At 36.0% G+C, this 26102-nt stretch overlaps 1 protein-coding gene across 2 annotated transcripts in view; it reads right to left on the minus strand.

The window, feature by feature from the left end:
* Positions 1-26102, minus strand: part of SHPRH (SNF2 histone linker PHD RING helicase) — a 77115-nt gene that overhangs the window by 16975 nt on the left and 34038 nt on the right. For both annotated transcript variants that reach the window (XM_033098980.1, XM_033098971.1), the window contains 11 exons: positions 23471-23559; positions 21007-21099; positions 19030-19137; positions 17919-18061; positions 15458-15631; positions 15089-15151; positions 13857-14082; positions 11759-11902; positions 10411-10512; positions 9733-9804; positions 6765-6953 (listed from right to left, as the gene is read on the minus strand). In XM_033098980.1, coding sequence (XP_032954871.1) covers positions 6765-6953; positions 9733-9804; positions 10411-10512; positions 11759-11902; positions 13857-14082; positions 15089-15151; positions 15458-15631; positions 17919-18061; positions 19030-19137; positions 21007-21099; positions 23471-23559 — 1403 coding nt within the window. The remainder of the gene's footprint in view (positions 1-6764; positions 6954-9732; positions 9805-10410; positions 10513-11758; positions 11903-13856; positions 14083-15088; positions 15152-15457; positions 15632-17918; positions 18062-19029; positions 19138-21006; positions 21100-23470; positions 23560-26102) is intronic.

A 26102-nucleotide genomic window follows, 5' to 3' on the forward strand; every position in this document is an offset into this window, starting at 1 on the left:
ATGGGTCTTCTAACCACGGCATTAGGCTAGTCCTTCACGTTATTGTTCCTGCGTGGCTCTTGCTGCTCTAGGGTCAAATGGATGCCTAACTGTGCTACCTGCCAGGTGATAAGTTTCTGCTTTATCAGAGGCGGGACAATCATCTCTGAAAGAGAGCACAGGTCATATTTGAATCTTCCAATTATTTCTTGGATTTATTTTTGCAATCTTTTAAACATACTACAAGAATGAAAGGTCTTGAGATATTTTAAAGATTCATCTCGCTGAAGAATATCACTTTAAAAGAAGGCAAATTTACACAGCTTAGCTCTCCCCCTTCCTAAAAGAGAACTATGTTCTCTAATCAGTAATATGACCACCTGGATTATAACTTGGTGATAGGTAATAGATTTTTCTTTACTTTTCCTTGGTGGTTTGTAAGTTGCAAATAATTTGAATGTTTCCCATTATTGCTCAGTTCAGAGGAAGTCATTTGCTGTCTTAGTATTTTACAACTTTCATTACTTGTACTCTGCACTCTTCTTTCTGTAGTAGAGCTAACTCTCTCAATGTGTCTGTGTTGTCCATAGTACTTTCAGCTAAGACCTGTTCACATTGTATTATTTCTGTCTGCATCTGTTCACCATGCTAAAAACCCACGTTGGTAGTGACAGATACAGCTTAGTGCAGTATGCAGCTTGTATGACTGTCTCATGAAGCAGGAATACCTTTCAAGCAAACGCCTGGGGCAAGTGCTGGGTTCGTTAAGCATTCACATGTCACTTTAATAAGGCTCAGTGGAAACTCCATGTAGGTGGTGGGAAATCTTAGAAGTGCACAAGGCCACCAAATATTACCCTGTTCTTCTAAACATTTTGCATAAGGAGTTCAAAGAGATAAGTTATAAGTGCAAAAATTTTTAAATTTTATTTGGACCCAAAGGCTTTTAGGGCTATTATATGTAAATACCATTCAATCCATCCATTCATCCATCCACCTACCCCCTTACTGAGTACTGTTACATGCTGGGCATTGTCCTAGATGCTGGGGACACAGTAGTGAATAAAAGTCCCCACTTCAAAAAACATCATCCTTTCCACATTTTAATGGAGTTTACACTCCACGAGTATAAGTTCTTCATAAAGGTAATTTCATAAAGATGATTTATGGCTTATTTCTTAGAAGTCTCCATGGCATGTTCAATTGATTGCAAACTATTGCTAACTTCAACACTAGACTAACAGTTCAGAATTGCAAGTGCTAACTTGGCCAATGAATAAATTGTTTTTTGTAATTACTATTATATTTACTCATGACATTTATAACAAAAGTACACAATTGCATTTTAAATTTACTATTAATGTTCATGTACAAGTATTTTACATAAAATATTTAGATAAGTATATTTAAATATATTTACCAAATTATTTTATGCCAACTCTAAACTCAGTCATAATTTTCCAGCTTTTTCCCACATGCTTATTTTAATTATATTTAGAAAGTACAAGACAGACTTCACGAGTCACCTTTGAATCAACTGAACAAAAACAAAAACAAAAAGAAAGGAAGCAACAGGATTCTACACATAGTAGAATTTGACATATGGTATTTCTAGGCTTCTCTGGGAGTTTGAATGCAGAAACACAGTACATTTTTTTCTCTATGAAAAGACTGCATAAAACATCTCTATTATCAATAGATTTACTTGCAAAAAATGCAGATTCCTGGACCGGATCCCACATCTAATGAATCAAAATTTATGGGAATGGGGCCCAAAATAAATCTTTATTTTAAAAAGCAGGCCAGCGAACAGACCCTCAAAAGTGGGAAGATGAAGCATTGTGCCTGTGTGTGGGATGGCAGGAAGGAAGCTGTTCTGCTGTGGCTATATCCGTGTGGTATATTTTCTCCTGGACAGAAACTTCTCATGACATAAGAAGCTTGTCCATTACAGGGTCAGGGTTTCCACTGAGAAAAATACTTTGTGTGAAACCCAGCCAAACTTAGGACACAGAGAACATGCCACGTGGGGCATATGTTCTGCCAGGAGGCCTACTTCACCGTCCAAAATGCCTGGCAGTTGTCAGAACTTGCAAGGGGAATTTTGTTTACTTTGTGAAATGAGCAGTAGGTTCCAAGGGTCATTTAGGAATACTGTCACACGCATTTGGGTGGATACAGTCTTTAACTTAAATGCATCCACCACAGAGAACATTGTGATCTCAGCGTCCGTTTTATTTCTATGGTCAGTCAATAGAATTCCTTACATTGTGAAAAATCAGTAGAAAAGATGTCTTACGTTATTTAATACTATTTTTACGTTCTCCAAATATCTTTTATCCGAGATCAGCTATATAATTAGGCACTGTATATGATATTATACTGCTTAGAGTGAATAAGCATTTCATATAATACAAAAATTTTAATGAAATAAAAAAATTACTTCTCAGGCTTGTTTAACAAAGATCAGAGATTTGATAATCAACAATAAAAGGAAAAACGCCCTAAGTTTAGGAATAGTCTGAACTGGTATTGACAAAATTTCAAAATTATGCTTTTACTATTCCCATGGAGCACTCTTTACTTTCTGTCTGATTCCTCCCTCAATTCCAAGATAGATGATATGACCATTTAGCAGGAGAGTTTTAGATCGTCAGAAAAGTGCAGTGAGAGTCTGAGAAAACAATAAGCAGATTCTTCAAAGAGAAGGTGGCAGACACGAGGCCAAAAATATGATAGAAATAAGAAAAGGGGACAGGCACAAGGAGGCAGAAGTGGCAGACACAAATGGTGCCAGAAAACGCAGTGAGAAGCAAAAGTAAAGGCAGCAAAAAGCAAGGTGAGAATGTGGAAGAGAGATAAAACTTGCATGCAAAATAGGTACGACATTCAGTCATGTACTGTATTTCCCCGAAAATAAGACCTAGCTGGACCATCATGTCTAACTGCATCTTTTGTAGCAAAAATTAATATAAGACCCGGTCTAATATTACATTGTATTATATAAGACCCGGTCTTACATTAAAATAAGACCGGGTCTTATGTCATATTATATAAGACCCAGTCTTGTATTAAAATAAGACACAGTATTATATTATACCCAGTCTTATAAGACTGGGTCTTATATTAATTTTTGCTTCAAAAGAAACATTTGCTTCAAAAGAGCTGATGGTCTGGCTAGGACTTATTTTTGGGGAAACACGGTAGTTAATAGAAAGGAAATACAAGTATATATGCATCTATGACAAAAGAGGAATTAATTTTAGTAAATACTGTAAGCTTTTGTTTTTCATAAGATGCTTCATTAACTCCTGGGTTCTTCAACCCTCGTGAAAGATAGGAAGAAGTGAGAGCATAATAAACATATTTGTACACTGATATCCCTTCCCCAACAGGACAACAAATGTAACTGCCCTAATCTCTCTCCTGGTGCCCAGGAAAGCTGCCATAGAATAAACAGGTGTGGGTTGGACGCGCTCAGTGACTCAGTTTCACAGAGGCCGTGCTGTTTACTGGTAGCCACAGCAATCACTTCCTAAACCTCACTGCATGAAGCCTGACACAGCAGTTCCTTCTTATGCTTGTTCTCTGTACTGTGAATGCTTTCATCTGAGAGTCAGCAGCCCTTCTTAGCTACGGATGCCATCTGTGGCCCTCGGGATGCCCCAGCCAGAGGAAGAGATAGAAGAGAAAGAAGAAAGGGCTAAGACAGACTCTTTTTATGGAAAGGAAAGGGAGAGAGAAACTGCAGGAGTGGGAAGAAAGGGGGAGAGGAGGACTGAGAAGGAAAGCCGTTCTTTGTGTGGTGAGTAGGATAAGGTATAACCAACTCTAGATACTATATACTGTCCACTTGGACAACCCATTCAACACGGAGGTCTCACTGCTCATCTTCTAGAACGTTTTCTCCATCACCTCACTTGCGTCACCCACTTCTGCAGCCACATCTGGAGTACTGAATACCTGCAAATGACTATGATCTCCTGTTCTCTCCTAAGAACACCTACCCTTAGGCTTCTTTGCTCCACAGCCCAACCTTCGCCCGTTACTTGATTTCAATGAGATCTCTACTTTCTCTCTCTACATCAACACTCTCCATGACTTTTCAAGAAATTTATAGATAATCCCTTCTCTCTCCTGTATCTTCAATCTATCATTCTTCACTGGAGAGTAAACATGCTCAAGAATTTTTTATCTTGAACAAAATACCACCAAAAGAAAAAACAGCAACTCAACACAAAGTCTTTCTGTACTTCGTTATCTCCTGCTTACAACTCTCCCTTTTCTACTTCACAACTACGTTTATGAAAGAGTTGGGTATTTTCTCTCTCTGCTGAGTCACTTCCTATTCACTCCTCATTCCCTCCCAATGAGCTTTCTGCCTCTAGGTTTCCCTTGGAAGAGCTGCTTCTAAAGTCATCAATGACCTTCATTAGCCAATCAGTCCATGCTGTAGCTGACCCACCTTTAGCCTCATTGGATACGGCTGATAACTGCCTCCTCACCGAGGCCGCTTTCCCCTGCAGCCTCCGCTCACAGCAGCTGTCCTGGGCTGCCTCTGTGGCTAGTTGCTTCTTCTGGGTCTCCTTTTTCAGCTCTTCTCCCTTTATTCCACCTTTAAAGAGCTATAGAGTTCTGCAGGACCTGATCTAAAGCTAACATCTGCTTCTTTCCTTAGGTAATCTCATTCACTCTCATGGCTTCAAAGATCTCTCACTCTCATGGCTTCAAAGATCTCATTCACTCTCATGGCTTCAAAGATCACTTATGCCAATGACTCTGAGTTTACATCTCCAGCTCCACATAGTAACACTTTGCCAGATAGTTCTACTTGGATGTCTTAGGCACTTCAAATGTATTATGTCTAAATGTCCCCCTCTTCCACATATTTTATGTCAGTAACTGTACCATTATCCATCTGATGTTTCACAACAGAAACCGGAGGGGTCACTTATGAAATCTCCTTCATCACCCCTCCAACATTCTCTTGCTAATCTAACTTTACTCAAAATATCTCTTCAATATATCCACTTCTTCCCATTGCCACTGCCAACAACCTAATCAAAGCCACCATCACTACTGCTGTTGCCTCCTAAACTGGTCTAATTTTTTTCTACTCTTTCTTTTGTATTCCTGCTAATCTAATTTCCATACTGCAGCAAGAAGGATCTTTTAAAAATCCAAATCTGATCACAATACTTCTCTGCTTATAACATGTAATGGCTGTTTTTATGAAAAGAAAATTCTCAAATATTCAGATGGCCCTTTAACATCTGGCCCCTCCTGGGTTTCCAGACTCATTTCATCCCACTCTCTACACTATAGTCACTCAGTTCTGTTTGAGTTCCGTCTTGTGGCAGACCTTTCCACATACTCTTTTTCTTTCTGGCAGCCTCCTCCCTAAAAGATAAGTTCTACCCTTTACCCAGGTTGGCTAGTCCATTCATCCTTTAGATACCTGCTTAACTGTCCTTCTCTCAGAGAAGCAGGTTTGACGTTCTTCTGCACTGCTTCTCACAATTACACTACTTTATAATGACACAGAAGATATCTGTGCTTCCTGCCTCAATTCCAACTCCTCCCCCACTGCTACATTATAAAATCCACGAGGGCAGCAATCGTATCTGTTTTATTCACGAGGTGCTTGCATCTGTGAGGCCCAGCACACTCCTCGGCACACAGTATGTGTCTAATGAGCACGTACAGAAAGAACGAATGGATGCAAGTTCATTCCAACTTTGGGATTCTGTTTATCTCTACACACTAGAGCAAAGTGACTGATACTTTCCGGTTGTACTGAAATAACAGTGGGATAAATAGCACTTAGATATTCTTTAATTCAACTGTTGTTTCCTCGGGAGGGGGGCATCCTAACAACTGCCTAACATCCGAACAACATGTAGTTAATTCTACCCACAAAACACAGTCCTTAAACATAAGTGAAAAGAGAGCATCAAGGATCCAGAAGGAGAAGGAATTAATGAAAAAGATGTGACCACGTCTTGCTTAAGAGCCACTGCACCATTCTGTCGACTACTCCTTCTGGCGCCTACTCCCTATCACATTCATATATACTGACTTGTCCTTTGTCTAAGTTTGGTTAGGTTAAAAAAAAGGAAAAAAGCATGTTTAAGGAAAATAAAGAAAAAAACTCTAGTAAAGACTTTTCATTAAATAAATGTCCCTTAGGCAGACAGTCCAATTACAGATCCTGGTTGGATTTCAAATTATAGTCAATTTCTTAAAATTCTGAATGAAGCATGGGAAAAAAATATATATATAGGAAGATAAAGCCAAGTTTCGGCTGAAATATCAATCCATACCATTTAGAAGCACACTACCTCCTTGTGACAGACGTCACTAACTTCAATACCCAACATATGCTCTCCTTTAATTTGGCTGGGCATGTCCTTTTCTCCTGATATCCAGGGCTACATGAAAGAATGAGGGAAAAGCTTTCTTTAAATAAATCGCTAGTTTAACCAGAACTCTGTAGTAGACAAAAACAATATAGAAAATAATAGGGAACTGGAATTCTCCTACGTTACCTTTCTGCTACAGTGGCATGACTCTTGCTAACGATGATGGAAAAAGTGTTCTTGTGTCCCTCCCATGAGGAGAGGGAGGAAGGTAAAGCTGAGCCCTCCAGGCAGTGTATCCACAGGCAGACGGCAGTGGTTTCCACCTGTTCACTGTGCCAGCCCGGTTCTGATTTTGATGATTTCCCTGCCAGATACCGACTCCTATCATATAGCGCGGACTGCTTCTACGGGTTCTTAACCTACCTTCACAGGGATGTCCTCCTCCTGGCTGGTTTTCTCTGAGGTGAAGACATACGAGATTTCTTTGTGAGATGTGGTCTGGCGGCAAATGGCACACTTAATGGAGCTTCTGTGAGACCCCACGCTGTACTGCTCGATAATAATTGAAATGCATTCATTACAGAAACAGTGCCCACAGGTCAAGACTGCCCACTAAAAAGAAAAACACACAGAACACACCTCAGTGAGATGCTAGCAGAGATGCCTTCCAAATATACATGCATAAAAGGAGAAGAGAGGCATAATTTCACTTCCTAAATATTTCATGGTATTAATATTCTTAAAGTCATAAAAAAAGTAAGTTGTACTTTAAAATTAACTCTTTTTAAAGTCTAACCAGAGTAAGCTTTCGGTTTTTAGTTCTGCTCACCCCAATAGTGGCACACAGTTGGTCATTGTTATTTTATGGGAAGTTAGTGTTATCATTTCAGTATTTAGGAAAAATGCAAACTACTCCTTCAGCATTCTAATGGCAGATATAATACAGGGACTAAGAACATTAATTTGGAGAAAATATCATAATATACTCCATGCAACTTATTAAACAGATTTACATTTTCACATGTTAAAGCATTTATTATACAAAGAATGAGATGGACTAGTATCTCAGATTTATTTTAAAAGTAATTCTGGGTATATTTAAAAAACTCCCAAATAAACAAATATATTTTTGAAAACCCCTTGACTTATTTTAAGAAAAGTACAATAATCCTCTCTGGAGCATCTTATGGGGACTTCTCCCCTTTTGGCAACGGGGGCACATAGAGGAACATTAGATTTAATCCAGGTGTCAGTTCTAAAAGCTATAGAATCTTACGCTAAGTATTTAACCTTTTCACCTGGCAACAAATAACAACGATAAAAACTGAGTGACGCTGAGTGATGCGCCTCCGAAGCGCTCAGCTGTGTCTCTCTAGGATCTGGATGTGTACGCACTAGTATGGAAGGTATGTGATGGGCCTTCCCGAGGTACTCTGTAGGATCAACTAAAAACCCCTCGGAAAAAAACTCACCCTAAGGGGAAAGAAAATGCAGCATATGAGCTTCCCTTTAGAACAGGGGTGTCCAAACTTTTTTCAGCGTTTTTTACCAAGGACCATATGCGGTAAAATACACAAACAGCCGGGCCACTCACTCGAGGTGAAGTACGTATTGCCTCACCTGGTTTATTTAAGTAAACGAAATATATTTTTGGAATTTGCTGCGGGCCAATTAACAATGGATTGCGGGCTGCAGTTGGCCTGTGGGCTGCAGTTTGGACACCCCTGCTTTCGAACAATGACTGGGAAGGTGGGGGGCTATCTGGGTTTACTGGCAGGTGCTGTTCACGCTGCTATCAGGACTGTGCCAGAGTCCTCAGGAGCTGAGGCTGCAGGAAAATGGAAGAACTGTTTCGCTAGCATTTTTGTAGGCACATAGAGGCCCTATCCTGAACTCTGTGCATGTCCAGTGCCACAGGGCACTTCCTCCACTTGAGAGGATTGGTGCCGCTCGTGAGAGCTCAGAACGGACAAGCTGAAGAGCAAGACAGGTCCACCTGCAAAGGAGGAGAAATCAGAGGCCTCTGGACAGCATCAGGACAAATGGGAAGCTGACTGAATAGGCCTGAACAGAAGAGAAATGGCCACGCTTGCAGGACGGCAGCCAGTGTATGAATTATCGCCAACACAGTCTGTAAATGAGGACTGGAGCGGAACTAGGCGGCTAAAGGGGAAGGATCTAGAGTTCCTGAAGATCTGGGATATAAACAGTTAGAAAAGTAGTATTTTGTTACTCTTACTGCAATCAATATGTTCTCCTAAGTGTAGGCGAGTCAGATTATATAGTTACATGAAATAATGTACATGAAACGGCAATGTTAGGACAAAATTAAATACCATTTCTGAAACAATCCAGCAGCATGTATCTCATCCAAACTAAAAGCAACTACTTATATCATGATCCTTTCCAGTTTTATCGTAACTTCTATCACATTTTTATTACTGACTTTATCAGAAATCATCAGTATCTGTACATTACTATTCTTCTGCTGTTTCCAATGTAATATCTATCCCTTTAAGATTTATTATCAATAAAGTTTCCTTTAAAATCACACCTTCTCCATAAATTATAGAAACTAAAAGATTCTTTCTGATTATGGCTGGTCAGAATGTAGAACTCATATATATTTAACTTTCTATTCTCAGTTCCATTGGGGGGGAAAAAAAACAAACCCGAGAATACTTTTACTCATTTAATAGTAATACGCTTGTCTTTCAAATTTTGAAAAGCAATGAATATTCTGGTATCATATCTACTGATTTATCATACAAAGTAGGAATTTATAGTTTCATAAATCACAGTTGGTAGGATAAAAGCAATCTCTTTGAGAAGAACTAATATGGTGCCATCAAGTTTTCAGACATTTGTATACTAATATTCACAAAGAAATACATTTAATTGCTATAATGGTCTAAATTCACCTAGGATTGCTGTTATTTGTACTTTAAAGCCTGGTATTAGATATTAATAATGCTAAGTACAAACTATGTTATTATACCTTTGTAATACTTAAGTAAGTGTAGGTGTGCTATATTATATTTCTATGCAATTACCAAATAACCATGTCAAACCAACAAAGTCAAATTATTCAGACCCAATCTTGTGACTGGAAACAATATTCAAAACGACGCATCTTTAATGAAGAGGATGGGGTTACCCTAGAAATATGGTTTTACCTATCATTTAAGGAAAAACACTAGTCAAATATAATGTGGCACTGAGCATATCACTAACCTTCGGCCCTGCCTTTAAAATGGAGATAATATTTGCTTTGCATACAAAGCTGTTGAGAGAGACCGGGGGCAGGGGATTGCGGGAGAGGATGTATGCAGAAGCCTTTGAAAACTGTAAAGTGTTTTGTAAAGGCATGTGATTGTTATTGTAATTTTACCTGTCTTCCCAGCTGCCGAGCACAGATTGGACAAGGTTCTGGATTAATACCTCCTGACGTTTTGTCTTGAGACTATTCAGAAAAGAAGAATTGAAAAATATTATTAGTTGCATTTTAAAACCTGATACATATTTTACAACTCATTTATAGAAGTAAATGCTGGAAACCACAATTTAAATAACCCGATAATTGAGATGACCTAATAATTTATATATTACCGAACACTGTCATTCCTGGGATTCCCAAACACATCTTACAGTTTCAAATCAGAAATTAAAAAAATCTACATATGCATAAATAAATGCATATATATATATATATATATAATATATACACATATATTATATAATGCAATCTTTGCCTAGAGATATGTTGTAATACATCCACTATTCAAGCTTTTGAACTGCAGTCTGTTTACACTGTTCTATGTTTCACAGTGTTCACTTTTATATAACAATATCTGTGCAACATATTTTCTATAGATATCACCTTTTTGTGATCTGCGTACCTATTGTAGACATAGGTAGTATTCTGACTCATATAATTAACACAAACAAATAAAAGATTGATTAAAATAATCTGCACCATTAATTATGGGACAGATTAAATGGAAGAAGTCACTCAAGTGGTTTAGTGATAACATGGCATGGGAAAAAGTAGTATCTTTTAAAACAATACCTTCTCCAAGTTAGTTAGGTAAAGGAGCTGCCCAAGTTTTTTCTGAAGCTGTGATGTAGCAACAGCTTTATCGTTTAGTAGCTTTATCCGATTCTGTTCTACCTAAAAAACAAAACAACTTCTTTATTGTCTCTCAGAACGATTGTAAAATTATACTAAACATGCATAATTAATACTTCCTCAATAATGTGTCCTCTTTTAAGAAAATTCATTTACATGTGAAAACTCAAATTTGCAAAATGGACACTAGATAATATATTTCAAAAGAAAATATATACATTTTTTGCTTTATAGAAGACAAAATTCAATGTAGAATTCTTTTAAATAGGAAGCTTCCCTATACACTTCATGTCAGATAAAAATCAGCCCAAATTCTATTTGTGCATCATTTTTAAGAATACATCACGGGATAAAGAAAAATGAAACGATATGCTTCTCTGGCCAGAGTGACTTTAAGAAATCGAAAGATCTCTGGCCCCCCTCAGTAGAATACAGTAGACAGAAAAGGAGTATAAAAATAAGGAGTTTGTTTTCACGGGGAAAATTTACTGAGAATTCTATTTTAAAAATTAAGTGAAATAGTATATAATGAATAGTATATAGTATATGAATAGTATATAATGAATATTTCTAAGTTTTTCGAAGTTAGTTACAGTCTCCAAATTTATAGAAAGAAAAAGATTTAAAAGATTAAACACACATAAGGAATAAAAATAAATTATAAGGAAAATAGTATTTTTCAATATGGAAGAGAAAAGGTTGATGAAGTTATTTAATTCTAAGATACAAAGGGATTTATTAGAAGTTGTCAATATCATCATTAGCAAAGACAAACACTGCAAAAGAAGTTTTTGGTTGTTCTTAGGGAAGACTTTTCTAGTTCTGAAAAAGCTGAGGTAATAGCACATATATTTAGATATTGACCAACAATATCTAGGTTTTGGTAAGTAGAAGGTGCTCAAAAATAGATTAATATGCAACCTGGAGAGAAACAAACAAATGCTCCAAAATAGTGAATTTTAAGCATGTATTAGATATGAAATTGCTCATCTTTGACTATTTCTTTTCTAAGGAGGGCGCAGCTCACAGTGGCCCATGCAGGGATCGAACTGGCAAGCTTGGTGTTATTAGCACCACACTCTAACCAACTGAACTAACCAGTCACCCCGTCTTTGACTACTTTTGACCAACAAAATAAAAAAATTTCATATGGGTCAAACTGAAAGAGGTGAGATCAGATGCACACTGACTGAAGAGATCACTCCCTGGACTCTCTCTTTTATGCATCTTGGATTTTTCTGTGATACATATTTGCTGTGCTCTTTTCTGTGATTTCCTTTCAAATTACCTCATGTGGTTCAATGATGTAAAGAACGGGAGGACTGGGCTTTGGCTCCTTAGGATGACGGACTCTTAGTCGTTCTGTAGCCATTGCAAGTTCATCAATAGCAGACACACGATTCCTCAGAGCCATCCAATATTCATGAAGCAACTGAAGGAACAGAGAAGACAAAGACAGCGACAAAGCACTTAATTAAAACTGATTAAAACAGAGGTGCCCTGGTCGAAGTCTTCAGTGACGTCTTATGACACATACATTTTTTCATTAAGTGTCTAAGGTACAAGTGATTCTTGGGCCATTTTTAGGATGAGGAAGTACCACTGACAATCTCCATAGGACACTGCAGAGTACTGCCTGTTCATAGATTCTCAAGAACAGAATACCCAAAGATTTCTTGGTAGTACCGAAGATCTTTAAAGATTAATACTAGGCTGGTGAAATCTGATTTATTTTTTAAAGAAATATTTCTTATTATATTTCACATATTCAAAATAATATGTATATGTGAAAACCAGACTACTAAAACACACAACTGAGTTTCCGTCATCCAATTTAAGGAAAAGGCCGGTACCAATTCCTTAGAAAGCCTGTGTTCCTTCTCAACTGTATCACCCCCTTTCCTCACATAGTCTTCCTTCAACCCCCAACAAAGAGGTACCCACTATTCTGAATTGGACTTATGATTCTGTCCTTTTCATTGAAATTATACTAATAATCTGGTTGTATGTGTTTCTGAAATGTTTGGAAATGGTATCAGTATAAAATTTTTGATATGCTTTCTTCACTACCATATTTTGAGGTAGACCCTGAGGTGTGGAGTAGTAGCTCCTTCATTTACACTGCTGTCAACATTTAGTCTGCAGCGTTATGTGAAAAAAATACACAAAGTTCTGGGAGAACTACTGATAAGCGCTGTCCTGACCCACAGCTTACAGCCAAACTGAGCCCAGAGGAAGAATCAAGAGCTAAGAGGACACTATACAGTACTGACTTCTTCCACGGCTGGTTATAGCTCACTGTGTTTCTGTGCTTGTACATGTCTAATAGCATTGTGAAAAGAAAAACATTATTACGAACCAATGATTTCAACACTATAAAAGTATAATTTCCCAATTTATCAAACATATGAATTAATAGTCCAGTCAGCATATCTTCTCTTTCTGGACAGAAATTTTTATCCTGCTTTAAAAGGCAAGAACTTTAGATTTTAAAAAACATAGTAAATGGAATTATAACTTATAAATAAAACATTTCTTTCATTTCCTCACCCATCTCACCTGCAAAGTAGGAAAATGGACTAACAAATCCAAATACAAAGAATAATTCAAAATTAATGAATTCTGAAATCTCCTCTAAAGGACAGGTTTATGATGAAATTATTAAAGTATTAATATGAGGGGCCACTTTGTGTATTATTAATTGCAATGGTTTCCAGACTAATATGTTGAGAAATACTTACAATGTTCTCCAGTCTTCAAGGTTGCTGATGGATACTTTTGAGAGCAAAAGTATAACAAAATGAAAAATGAAAAAAAAGACCCTACTCTAATTTCACAGAATAGCAGTGTAAGATCAATCTAAGAACAGAATGACCATTTTCACAACTAAATAAAAAGCTTAATAAAAATGTCATTGTAATAATGATTTTCTTTTAGTAACTGAATAACTAGAAGTTCCTTATTTGTTCAGTATTATTGTACTGACCGTGTTTCCCCCAAAATAAGACCTAGCCGGACCATCAGCTCTCATGCATCTTTTGGAGCAAAAATTAATATAAGACCCAGTCTTATTTTACTATACTACAATAAGACTGGGTCTTTATAATATAATGTAATGTAATATAACACAATACTGGGTCTTATATTAATTTTTGCTCCAAAAGACGCATTAGAGCTGATGGTCCGGCTAGGTCTTATTTTCGGGGAAACATGGTATTAGTTAGTCATCATTATAATCATTACATTTTACGGAAAGAGAAATTATGACACAGCCAGTCTCTAAGTAGATTTTTTAAAAATAAAGATAAAAAAAGGAAAGTAGCAATTAACATGAATGTAAAGGAGGAGAACTTTTGATATTGGAAGGAAGTTTTAAAATACTGTACCTTATATTCCTTCTTCCAAGCTTCAAAGAGATCCATTGAAGTACTTCCTTCATCAATGAATTCAACATCAAATCTATGTGATTTTGCAAATGATAGTAGAGCTTTCATAGATCGCTCTGTCTCACTTATTGCCCACAGACCCCGGTTGGTGGTAGGTATTCGATCATCCACCAGTCCTTCTTCATCTTCTATCATCTCCTCAAATATTGCAGTCTGGCCTTTAACTCTGAAGACACATGACAACAAAATAACAGTAACTATTGTGGGCGAGTAACAAGTGCTGTGAAAGTCATATTGGCACAGCCAACAGGGAACAAGGTCAGCAATGAAAATTTCACCAACTTTCAATGTCATGTCTACATTCAACATCATGCCTGCAAGTCTTTGGAAAAACCACAGCACTTCTGAAAATGCTTGAGGTATCATAATTTGACCAGTGTTTCTTGAGAGCCATCTGGCATAATAAATGGCTATAAATTCCAGGCTAAAATCTTACTCTGAGAATTAAAAGAGTACAAAAATACCAACTACCATCACAATAAACAATGCAAAAACAACAACAAAACCCTCAGAAAACCACAAGACGATCTAAAAGTACACTGTCAATCTCTTTTTTTGGGGGGTGAGGGTGGGAGAAGGGCAATCAGTACTTAGTCTTTCCTCAATCTCCATTTTTGTAAAATAGAAATAACTATGCTAATGCCATAGCTATATGCACTCACTAAGTAGCTTAATTCCTGACACAGGATGAAGACTCAAAATTTGTTTTGGAGAAAGTATGTTAATAAATAATGAGAGCTAACATTTTATAGGACACTTACCATGCATCAAACACTATGCTAAGCAATTCAGTACATTCTTATTAAATATTAAGAAAACTCAATGAGGTAACTGTTATTATCTTCATTTCATGAATGAAGATACTGAGGCTTAGAAGAGTAATTTGCTCAAAAGTGAGTGGGGATTTGAGTTCAAACCTGTTGGACTCGAGAGTCCATTACTCTCCTGAACTGTCTCAATTAGACTTTACTTAGTACCTGACGTGAACATTTAGGGAGTAAATTTCTGTATCAGTAAACCTGAGCACGTTAAATGATCAAATGCCAAATTTTCTGAGTTAATAAGAAAAAATATAAGGAAGGTGACTGTGAGGAAAACATACTCCTATAATTTAAAACACCAAGTCTTATAAATGTTTCATTTTCCTGATGGGAAATGATCAGAGAACTTACGTGTGAGAAAATAGCTTCGATTCATACTCTGTGAACAATTCATCAGCCTTACAAAAGACACAGCTGGAAAAGAAGAAATTATCAGAGACACAAACATAACCAGCAATCAGGTAATTTTTAAGAAAGGGTTAGTATTTTATACTTCATTTTTTAAAATAAATATGCCATTTTAGAAAAAAAAATTATACGGTTTTAAGTATGTAGCTGTTCAGAGTTTCGTTTTCAAAGTTAGATTAATAATACAGTTCTATTTCTGTCTGAATTCAAATGAAAAAACTTTTATTAAATGAACCATTGTTTCTTCTCTCAGAAGAAATATTGCTTAACGGAAAGATGCCCTTTTATCATAAGATTTCTCCTATTACATACCAGTTGAGAGGAAGTCTGGTTGGTCGGAGGTGGCAGATTGTCGCAGACTCGATAACATCACGAGATGGAGGACCCTCCAGGTTTTTTACAGCCTCTCTTACTAGCTTCTGGAATTTATTTAGCTCTTCCATGTGTGTTGTAAGTAAGAACTGAAGACCTCTGCAGTCATGGAACCTGATTCCCATCACCAGCACCACACACAACACAAAGAAATACAAAGGTCAATTTCTTCAAATTCAGAAAATGACTGTTAAAGAAACGGTGCAACAGTTCACGTAGTCACATGTGAGTTTACCTTAGGAATGTATTCAATTGGTATCTATTACTAGACAAGGAGTAATAACATAGGATTGTCTACTGTAAAAAATGTGATAGTTCCTGCTGTAAGGAACTGAAAAAACAGTACTCAAAATCTCTGTCCCTGTCTCAGATGTCTTTGAAAGATCAGGACTGTCACATGCTTTCTTTTTAATGCTGACTGACTACAGATGTCACTCCTTAAATTCTACCTCTAAGTGGAGAGGTGACTGACTGCAGGATGAAAAATAGACAGAAAATTGTGAAGAAAAAGAGCCAAGAGTTGTATTCCTTGTTACCTATACATATTTTTTATTAAGCATTTACTATGTACCAGATACTTTGCCAAACACTTTTCCAGTAAAATCTCAATAGATACTACTGTGTCCATATTATGAATAAAGCTTAACATATTAACAAAAGTTACTAAGTTATTATATGGCAGAGTTAGGAGTTAAATCCTAACACAATACTCTTAACTATTCTGATAAATTGTGAATGAAATAGGCTAAGAAAAAAAAATGTACGGATGTGTGTATAAGGGCTTATGAAAGGAAAAAGAAAGTATAGAATAAGAAGAAAATGGAAAATACAAACATGATTTGTTTGCTTTTTAAGTTACATGTATATCCTTTGCCTTCCTACAATATCATATGCCTTTCTCTTCAAATTGTTCAAAAGAGCCAACTCTCTTTCCTGAAGATTTCCCCAACGTTTCATAACACGAATCTATGGTCCTTTCTGTTGATGGAGTGTATTTGTATACACACACACACACACACACACACACACACACACACACACAAAATGCTAACTTACCTGTAGGTAACTTACGTATTTTAAAATGTGTTTTATTACTTTCTATTTATGTCTGATGTTGTTTAAAAGAATGTTTGTATAATGAATGGGTACATTTTACATTTCCTATTGGTCCTTTTACAGCCTTGGGGCCTCAAAACATTTAATAAGGAATATGTTCTAATATGGGGATTTGCAACTTTTAAGTAGTTTCTGTGTGGTTTAAAAAAAACAAGTTCAAGGTATTTAAAATATTTTTGCTATCAGTTGATTCCAAGATGCTGGCAGAACACATTAGGATATAGTTTTTAAACTGGATGAAAAGAACCATGACTTAAATACAACCTATGCTGGAACAGCAATTTTTGAGCTTATCAGGGAAAAAGGAAGTGCAATCAAGAGTGCAAAATACTACATATTTCAGAAACAAGAAGCTCATCAGGTTCTACATGGTGAAAAAGATGGTAACTGTAATAAAATACATCCAAGTCAATAAAGACAGATGGAAAATGTAACATATCTCGTTAGGATATTAGCAGACATTTGGAAAAGCTTTTGGAAGAGTAAAGGGAAACATTTAAAAACATTTCAGAGATATCTTTATGATGAATTTTTCACTGAAAACTAACATTAATCCCAATGCTGATCATATACTGGGACGCAATCTGAGAAGAAATGAAAGATTCTCTCTGTCTCCCTACCTAGAATCAACAGTTCTGCCACGACACCTAAATTCCCACATTGAATAACATTCCTTTGGGTTATGCACTGAGGGTACTTTTGAATAAGAGCAAATTTGTTCTTTGGGAAAAATCAGCCACCATTTATATTGGATTATTGGAGCAATAACCTAATTTACCTACGAAGACCATGAAGAATGGTGAGTATTGATGAGAAGAAAGATGGGGAATAGAGAGCTGGCTAACTCTACAATATAAAACTTGGGCCATCGTGGTACTATGATGCTTAGAACTTAGAGAATGAATTATATAGGGAAGTATAAATGCCTTGCCCCAAGGACAAAATTCTACAAAACACTCTATTTTAAAACTTTGCTTAAAGTTGTTGGCTTTAAGCCACTTTGACCAACAAAGATACAAAGAAAATACCTTAAGCAGTTTTTTAAAAAAATTTTTTTAAAGCAATAAAAAGAGACTATTTTAAAATAGCTAATATATATATTAAAAAGTTCCTCATTTAGACTTATACCTCATATTTTGATTCGAAATGTACTCTTAACAATATGTAAAATCCAGATGTTCATAACCACAGCATGTTCTGATATTTAATTGCACCTCTTAATACCAAATGATCTGAATATCTGAGGTGACTACTCAAGTTATTCTACTTTGTACTATTTTCTTACTTCTCTGACATAGAAAGTTTGCAAGTTTGTTGCTTGTAGTTGCTGGTTATTTCATTTCGCACTCGTTGAACAAGCTCCTCGTCAATAGCAAATTCTATTGCTCTGTGGATCACATTTAGCCACCAAGGAGAATTAGAATAAATCTGTAATAAAGACAATAAATACCTGATCAATTCATTTTTTTAACACTCAGTATGTTTCTAGCACTTGGAAGGGTGCTGTGAAAAATTCAAAGGAAGCAAGAAATGCTACTCAAGGGAATTATAATAGTGTGGAGACAAGTATATACACTCTATATACAATGGGTAAGGTGAGTACAACTCTTGCATATATAATTAAAGGACACCTGGTTTCCTGACTTCACTAGATGAATGGAAATTTATTGTATACACTTGTATAACAAAGTTATGCTAAATAAATACTTGACCAAAACGAAAATTTGGTCCTCACTCCATATATTTGAAAAGGTAACAGGTTTCTTCTCAGCGTAAAGACATTATGCAAGTACTCAACTAATTGAGCTGGATTCTACTTAATGAATAATCTATGATAACCAACAGAATTACATGCCTGAATGTTAAGTAATTAATGAATCAGGAAAAATAAAATGTGGAGCAACTGGTTAAAATAAAAAAGCAAATGAGTGTGCATTTTGTGTAGTTCCTCTTTCAGATTTTGCTACTGATTTCATGAGAGAAATTTTAGAAATGACAAAATGCATGCTTTCCGTAAGAAAAATACTTGTGGTTTTAATGTTCCGACATCTTAAAAGATTTTTGGTAACACACATCTAAGATCAAAAGGAAGTTATGGAAGTCTTTACTTTCTTCAAAGACAACTTGTTATATACCCAAGGTAACAGGAACCCTCAAAAGCTTAAAAGAAATGAAAGACAATAACCTCAAGATAGGTGATTTCGCTATACATCTGTTCATTCACTCAATAAACACTGCTAACAGCAAATAAACTTTTGTTGTTGGACAGGCACCGTACTAGGGGCTTAGAATTCCAAGAGGAATAAGAAAGTTCAAGTTTCTCCCCACACCACAACAAAAGCCAAAATGCTATGTGGAGACAAAGAGAAGTAAGAAAAGTCATTCTGGGGACACACCTTTCTTTGGAGCTCACGTATGGTCTGCTGCACAGGAAGCAAAGCTTGGTGGGCTTCGGCAACTTCTGTGTTACACTTACTCATATAATGCTCTCGCAGCTGTTTGGCCTGTGTGAAAACGGGAAGCCACGTAAACCTTCACTCCAGGTCTAGAAAATAACTGATACGATGTTTTAAGAATGACATGGTTATTTTATACATTTAAAGCTACTTAACTCAACTGAAGCATAAAACTCTACAAGTATACTGTAGAGAATATAATAAAAGTCATGCCACAAATTCCTAAGATACATATTGAAGAGAACATATTTAACCTATCTACCTGTAAGTCATAAAATTTAAGAAATCCCAAGGGTTTGTTCCCCAAATTTCTAACTTCTTAATTTAGAAAGAAGGAAAGGGAGGGAGGGAGGGAGGGAGGAAGGAAAAGAAAGGAAGGAAGGAAGGAAGGAAGGAAGAGAAAGAAAGGAAAAAAGGAGAACAGTAACATTTCAAATTATGAGGCAAAGCAAGGATACCTTTTAGAATTTATCCGATTTAGTCATTACAATTTCTTGGAATTACTCTACTCTAGCTTAGAAATAATATTATACTTGAGGATATACAGTAACACAGGTGTTATGGACTGAATTATGTTCCCTCCAAAACCATATGGTGAAGCCCTAACCCCTACTGTGACTATATATGGAGAAAGGGCCTTTAAAGAGGTGATGAAATGAGTAAATGCAGTTAAATGAGATCATAAGGGTGACGACCTAAGCCAATGTGACCAGTGTCCTTAAAAGAAAAAAGAGAGGCAACAGAGATGCAAGCATCCAGCGGAAAGGCTGTGTGAAGACACGGAGAGAAGGCAGCAGTGTACAAGCCAAGGAGAGGCCTCAGGAGAAACCAACCCTGCTGACACCTGGATCTTAGACCGCCAGTCTCCAGAACTGTGAGAAATAAATGCGCTGCTAAAGCCTTTTAGTTTGTGGTACTTTGTTATGGCAGCCGTTGCAGATTAACACAACAAGGATCTCAAAATTCTTCTCCTTTCAACTTTGCAAGATAAGAAGGGTCACAAAATTTGCAAGCAACACAAATACTGAAAAATTTTATTCTTATAAACCAGATGAAATTACCGATACTAGACCACATTTAACTTATAAAAATGGCAATTTCATGAGGTTTGACTGAACAGATACATCTGTTAGGTTAAGAAATTGCTTCCCTGGGCTTTGGTCACTTCATTTACAAAAAGTGGGGGCCGAAGTAGAATACATGATTTCTTGGACCAATTACAGGTCATTAAATCTATCGACTAATAGACTGTACAGTCTTCCAGTTTCCTATCACTAAAGGTGTTGAAACAAAGAGTGAATGGTTATATGCAAAGATTAGATGCTTGCACTGGAAACAAAATTTCACTGGAAAATTTCCAGCACTCAGACTGCCATCTCACATCAAGAAAGTACTGTACATACTTATACAATCTCATTTTTTATCTTGCTTGTTTAAATAAAGGCTCTACTTACAGGTTCAATACATTTCAAACATATCCACCACTCTTTAGATTTAAGCTTTGCCATCTCTCTTTGATCTTTAAAAGGGCAAAAATCTGTAGGTGAATTAGCATAATAAGCTTATCAACAATTTATAGTGAAATAATTTATAATATCACTCTTTCCAACAAGAGGCAATACTCACTGCTGAGGGAACTTCTTTGAGAGGACATACATACCACTGAAAATCTGAGTTTGCTTACAGCCATAATTAATACACAGAAAGGAGGAGAAAGCACAAAACTTTTTATTTTTACTAAACTATATCTTTTGCAGATATGTCATGCCACTGCAGCAAAGTTTGGAATGTCAGAGCAGCAGAAAAACGTGATTACCTTTATTTAAATGTTGTATACCTTATGAACTATGAATTAGATTGAGCAGGAAGTCTGAGAAAAGTATTCTTTAACGGACAGAATGAAAAAAGAGCAATTACCTCTTCCTTAAGCCTGCCATCTCGCAAGGTAGGAGGTATCCCTGGATGCTTGGCTGCCAACAGTTCCATCAAGTTATGGGTAGCATGAAGTCTCTACAAACATACAAAAGGCAGTAACTACGACAGCCAATGCAGGAGACTCTAAAGAGAGAAGTTACTATCAATAACAGCATAGAGAGCACTGGCACCACACTTCAGAGCAGAGCACTCCACTTTTCCTCTAAAATTTGAGTACCAACTTTCTCAGAGAAAACCAAAATCAGTTTTATAGTAAAGGCCTTAATTCATAATGGCCTATGTTTTCTTCAATTAAAAACATAGTCTTATGAAGCGCATCTATACATTTAACAGGATATGTAATATAGGTATATTTCTTCTAGTATACATGCATTTGTCTACATGTAGAACAATGAATATGCCAGTACGTCCAGTAAGGTAAAAAGGTAGACTGCATAGAGTTGATTCCTCGTCTCTTGGGAAATGAGTCTGGAAGAGCCCAGCAATTCTTTATGATAAAACAGGGCTCTGACTTGGATCTGGTGAACTTTGAGCTGAAAAGGGGAGGAGCTGGAGGTGAAGATGGTGTACGAAGGAGAAAACCCTATCTTATATCTCTGTATGAAATGTAAGTCAGGTTTCTTACTACGATATTGCATCTGCAACTGGTTAGAGACTCCCTCTGGAGTCAAGCATTATGAGAAGAAATACAGTGAAAGTAACTTCTATCTGTCAACTTGAGAAGATGGATCAGGGCTAAAGGATAATCAGGAAAGAGTCCTTCTAGTAAGATCTGATTTGGTGGCAGTGATTTGAAACTACAAAGGTTTACTGTTTGGCTACAGTTTAAGGGCCATGGTACAGATTTTGGTAGAGAAAATCTCTGAAGAGTTACTCAACTGTCTCAGGTCTTTTCAACATGGCTTCCTAGATAATACAATCAGTAATACTTCCAGATTTAGTAGGAACAACAAATGTGTAAATAACACTGAGAAACAAAGCAGTAGAAACTCGCTGCTCTTATCTACGTGAGCTTATGGCAGAGGATCTTTGTGCTTTCTGCACAACGTGGGCGAAGACACTGGGAGGAATACTTGTCTCTCTCCACCGCCTTACTCATTTTATCCCCAGGGAACAGAGTGGCTAATCCGACTGTACAGAAGAAGACATTCCGAGGGCCAAGCTTTACCAGTACATGGGTTTGAGAACCACGCTGACTGCTTACTCTCAAACTCAGGCATAGTGGACATAGTGGACTAATTGTCTTCTTGCCTACTCTTTTATTTTTGTGTCTTATTCAGGAGCATACTTTTTCATTTCCTCCTTCTCCAAGGAGGCAAACACACTGGCTTAAGGTCCAGGGCCTGCCTTCTACAATCCTTATTGAAGCAGAATAAAAGTAGGCTTGTATTTAATTTTCTCTCCTCTCCTCCTCTTCCTTAAACACACTTGCCCCAAACAAACTGAATGGTAAAGAAGTCTCACCAAGGACTCAAGCCTAAACTTACTAAGATTAATAAAAGTGGTCCTTATTTATCATTTAGCTAGAGAGCCTCGTCTATGTAATCCACTGGGCAGAACCAAGAATGGGAAGAAATTTAATAATTAAACATTGTTATTCAAATATCCAAATCTCCCGAAAAGGCCTCCAAAACTTAAATTAGAAGATCATTGGATAGGTTTTATTATTACTTAGTTGCACTACTGAGTTTAACATGTTTTCTTTTCTTTTTGGTGAAAATCATGTGAATAAATATATTGTTGTTCATATGCAAAAGGGATAAAATTAAGCTCATTCTTTGAAGAAAAAATATTTCAAGTGCTTTTCTAATGTAGGTTAGATTTATCTAGTGCGCCTTGTGCCAAAACTGGCCTGAGCATATGGAACAGTAGTGATTCTCAAATTTTCGTGTATAGTCGGCCCTCCATATCTACGGCTTTCACATCTGCACATTTAACCAACCAGGAATCAAAAATATTGGAAAAAAATATCCCAGACAATTCCAGAAAGCAAAACTTGAATTTGCCACACACTGAGCACTATGCTGAATCCACACAAAGTGACGCGTAGGCATATCCTGCCGTAGCCTATATGCAAATATAGGTTATATGCAAAACTATGCCACTTTATATACGGACTTAAGCATCTGCAGATGTTTGTATCCTGGGAAGAGACGGGGGTCCTGGAATCAATCCCCCCAGGATACTGAGGGAAGACTACATATGCAGATCACCTAGGGTGCTTATTAAGTTGGTGCAAAAGTAATTGAGGTTTTTGCAATTGTTTTCAACTTTTTAAACCCCAATTACTTTTACACCAACCCAATAATAGGACAGAATGTCAAGTTTCATTCCCAGAGATTAACACTCCATCCATTTGTTACCTTTATATTCTTAAATATGCAGAAAAATTGTTTTTAAAAAAACAAATGAAATATAGACCTTAAACTGTTTAGTTTTTACTTACTTGGAGTGAATCGGTTTTGAGTTTTCCTTTGTGTTCCTCAGATGAACGCAGCACTTCTCTGTACAGTTCTGCTGCCAATGCATATTCACCTGAAGAATTAAAATGTACTTAAAGCATAAGAAAGTTATGTATTTAGCTCCCAATGTGATCTAGTTATCTATGTTTAAAAATGTCTGTAAAAATACAACTTAACAATACAATTCACTATTATTTTGAGAAAAGGAATTTGACTTGGTATTAATGATTGCCCCAGTAAAAAAGTTGATAGCTCCTTTTTTTTTAATTCTATAGAATACCAATCAAATATATTTATAATGTTTTAAAATTATGCTGAAAAACAAATTCTGGATTAACTAATTTAGACAAATGGTTTCCTTTTATTGAGTGCAACAATTAGTAGTCATCACGATGCTTGAAATTAAGGACAAATTTGGGGTAATTACAGGTATTTATACACAAGTATTCTTAACATTATGACCAATCTACACATAATTCGTAGAAAAACAATATACTCTTCTTGATAGGTACTGTTCTTCTTGGTGGCCAAAATGGATTGTAATTAAAAACTACATTCAACTTAGGGACTCTTCTTTCCATTTCTGGTCACAACAATCACAATTAATCTGAGATTTATGCTGGTTTTTGTTATTCTTATGTAGCAGCTCATTCAAATAAATTAATTCAAAAAGTACCAATTAAAAGTGCAGGTTGACAAACTATGGCCCATGGGTCATATCTGACCATCTGCATTTTTGTAGGGTCCATGAGCTAAGAATGGGTTTTATACATTTTTTAATATTTTTAAATAGTTGAAAAAAATTCAAAAGAATAATATTTTGAATTTTGTGAAAATTTTATGAAATTAAGTTCAGGGTCCATGAATCAAGTTTTATTGCAACTCAGCCATACTGATTCGTCTGTGGCTGTTTTTGCACTGTAACAGATCTTTCGGGTTGCAAAGCCTAAAATATTCATTATCTGGTTCTTTCAGAAAATATTTAATGACACCTCAAAGAAAGGAGAAATGTGACTTTTGTGTTTTTTTTTTGAGAGAAAAAAAAAAAGGTGTAGAGATGTTCTAGTTTCATTCCAGTTCCAGTTTATTGAGAAAAAAAGCTTTTATTTCCTGATCATCACATACACTTGCTTTTTTTAAAAAAACTTCAATCTAGTTTTATTAATATCGTGGATTTAGGACTTTAATCAGAGCCATAATGAGTTTCCTTTCCATATATATATATGCAAGTCACCCAGGGTGCTTATTAATAGGACAGAATCCCAAGTTTCCTCTCCATATAAAGCTGATTATATATAATCAGCTTTAACAAAAAAGAGAAAACCACTAAAAATTATAAATAAATATATATATTATATATTTTATATTATATATAGATATTTTTACTGTAAAATATACATAACATAAAATTTATCATTTCAACCATTTCACCTATTTTTAAGTATCTAGTTCAGTGGAGAAAATAAATTAAATACATTTATACTGCTGTGCAAAACACTTGCTTTTATACCATTGCTTTATAACTAGTTCTACCAGTTACCTAACAGAAAACTTTCTAACGCACACGTTTTCATAGTATTTTAGAGCCAGCCAATTTCTATTCACTTTGATAAAAAAAGACTATTTCCACAATAATAAAGTCACATTATAATGTAGGAGTAACACTCAATTATCTTCACACCATGAGCTCCCTTTTATTAATTTTGAGGATTCTTGTTGAAGCTTTTCAAAAGATATATGGATTTTATTAATATTTATATTATCACTTACAGAGAATAATTCACCTGAAGAATTCTCTCTTTATAATTACTATACCTTTTAAAGGAGGTATAATGACTAAACTTTAGGCAGTTGAATTTGAACTATTCACTGTAATACTTATTTTTTTCATGCTTATTAAAACAAGACATGCTTTCTGGGGAAGACACAAAACTATGCATATTCAATAAGTTATACAAGTTTAAGCCAAATTTGGAAATACTCATTCTTTGCCACTTGATGGCACTAACATACCTAAGTAAACAAATTGTACTGGAGTTGATATTGCCAACCTATTTTCTCCAAAAAATACATATAGAAAATGCTTTGTACAAAATTGGAATAATACCATCTTTTTAATACCATAATCAGTGAGGTCTTAGAATATGCATTATATTTATGTACGTTTGCATATAAGTAAATTTTTGTAGAGTTTGAAATTAATTTTAGATCCCGTTTAGAAATCAGATCTACATTGTTTGATCTTTGCATTGGAAGAGATTAAATTATTTAAATGAAATATATAACGTTATTTTTCAAAATGCATGTATATTGTTTAACATACCACTGTGAAGTTAAGCACTGGAAACTAAAAGCAACAAATCCATCACAATTAAGTTGATTACAATTAAATAAAGAATGGACATACACTTTACTAATGGACTTTCTGATAGGACTTTCTCTTAACAATTAGCAATAGTTTCCATCCACAGAAAGACCAAGAAATACAGCGGGAATGCAGTGGAAACATCTGAAAAGAGCAGGATACACCTCCTGTCATGCCATAGCGTGTTTCGCCACATAGGAGCCAACTACATGATGATCCTCCTGGAGTGCTACAGTGTTTGGAAACGATCA

Source organism: Rhinolophus ferrumequinum, chromosome 3 (genome assembly GCF_004115265.2).
Source record: "Rhinolophus ferrumequinum isolate MPI-CBG mRhiFer1 chromosome 3, mRhiFer1_v1.p, whole genome shotgun sequence".
Classification (NCBI taxonomy): domain Eukaryota; kingdom Metazoa; phylum Chordata; class Mammalia; order Chiroptera; family Rhinolophidae; genus Rhinolophus; species Rhinolophus ferrumequinum.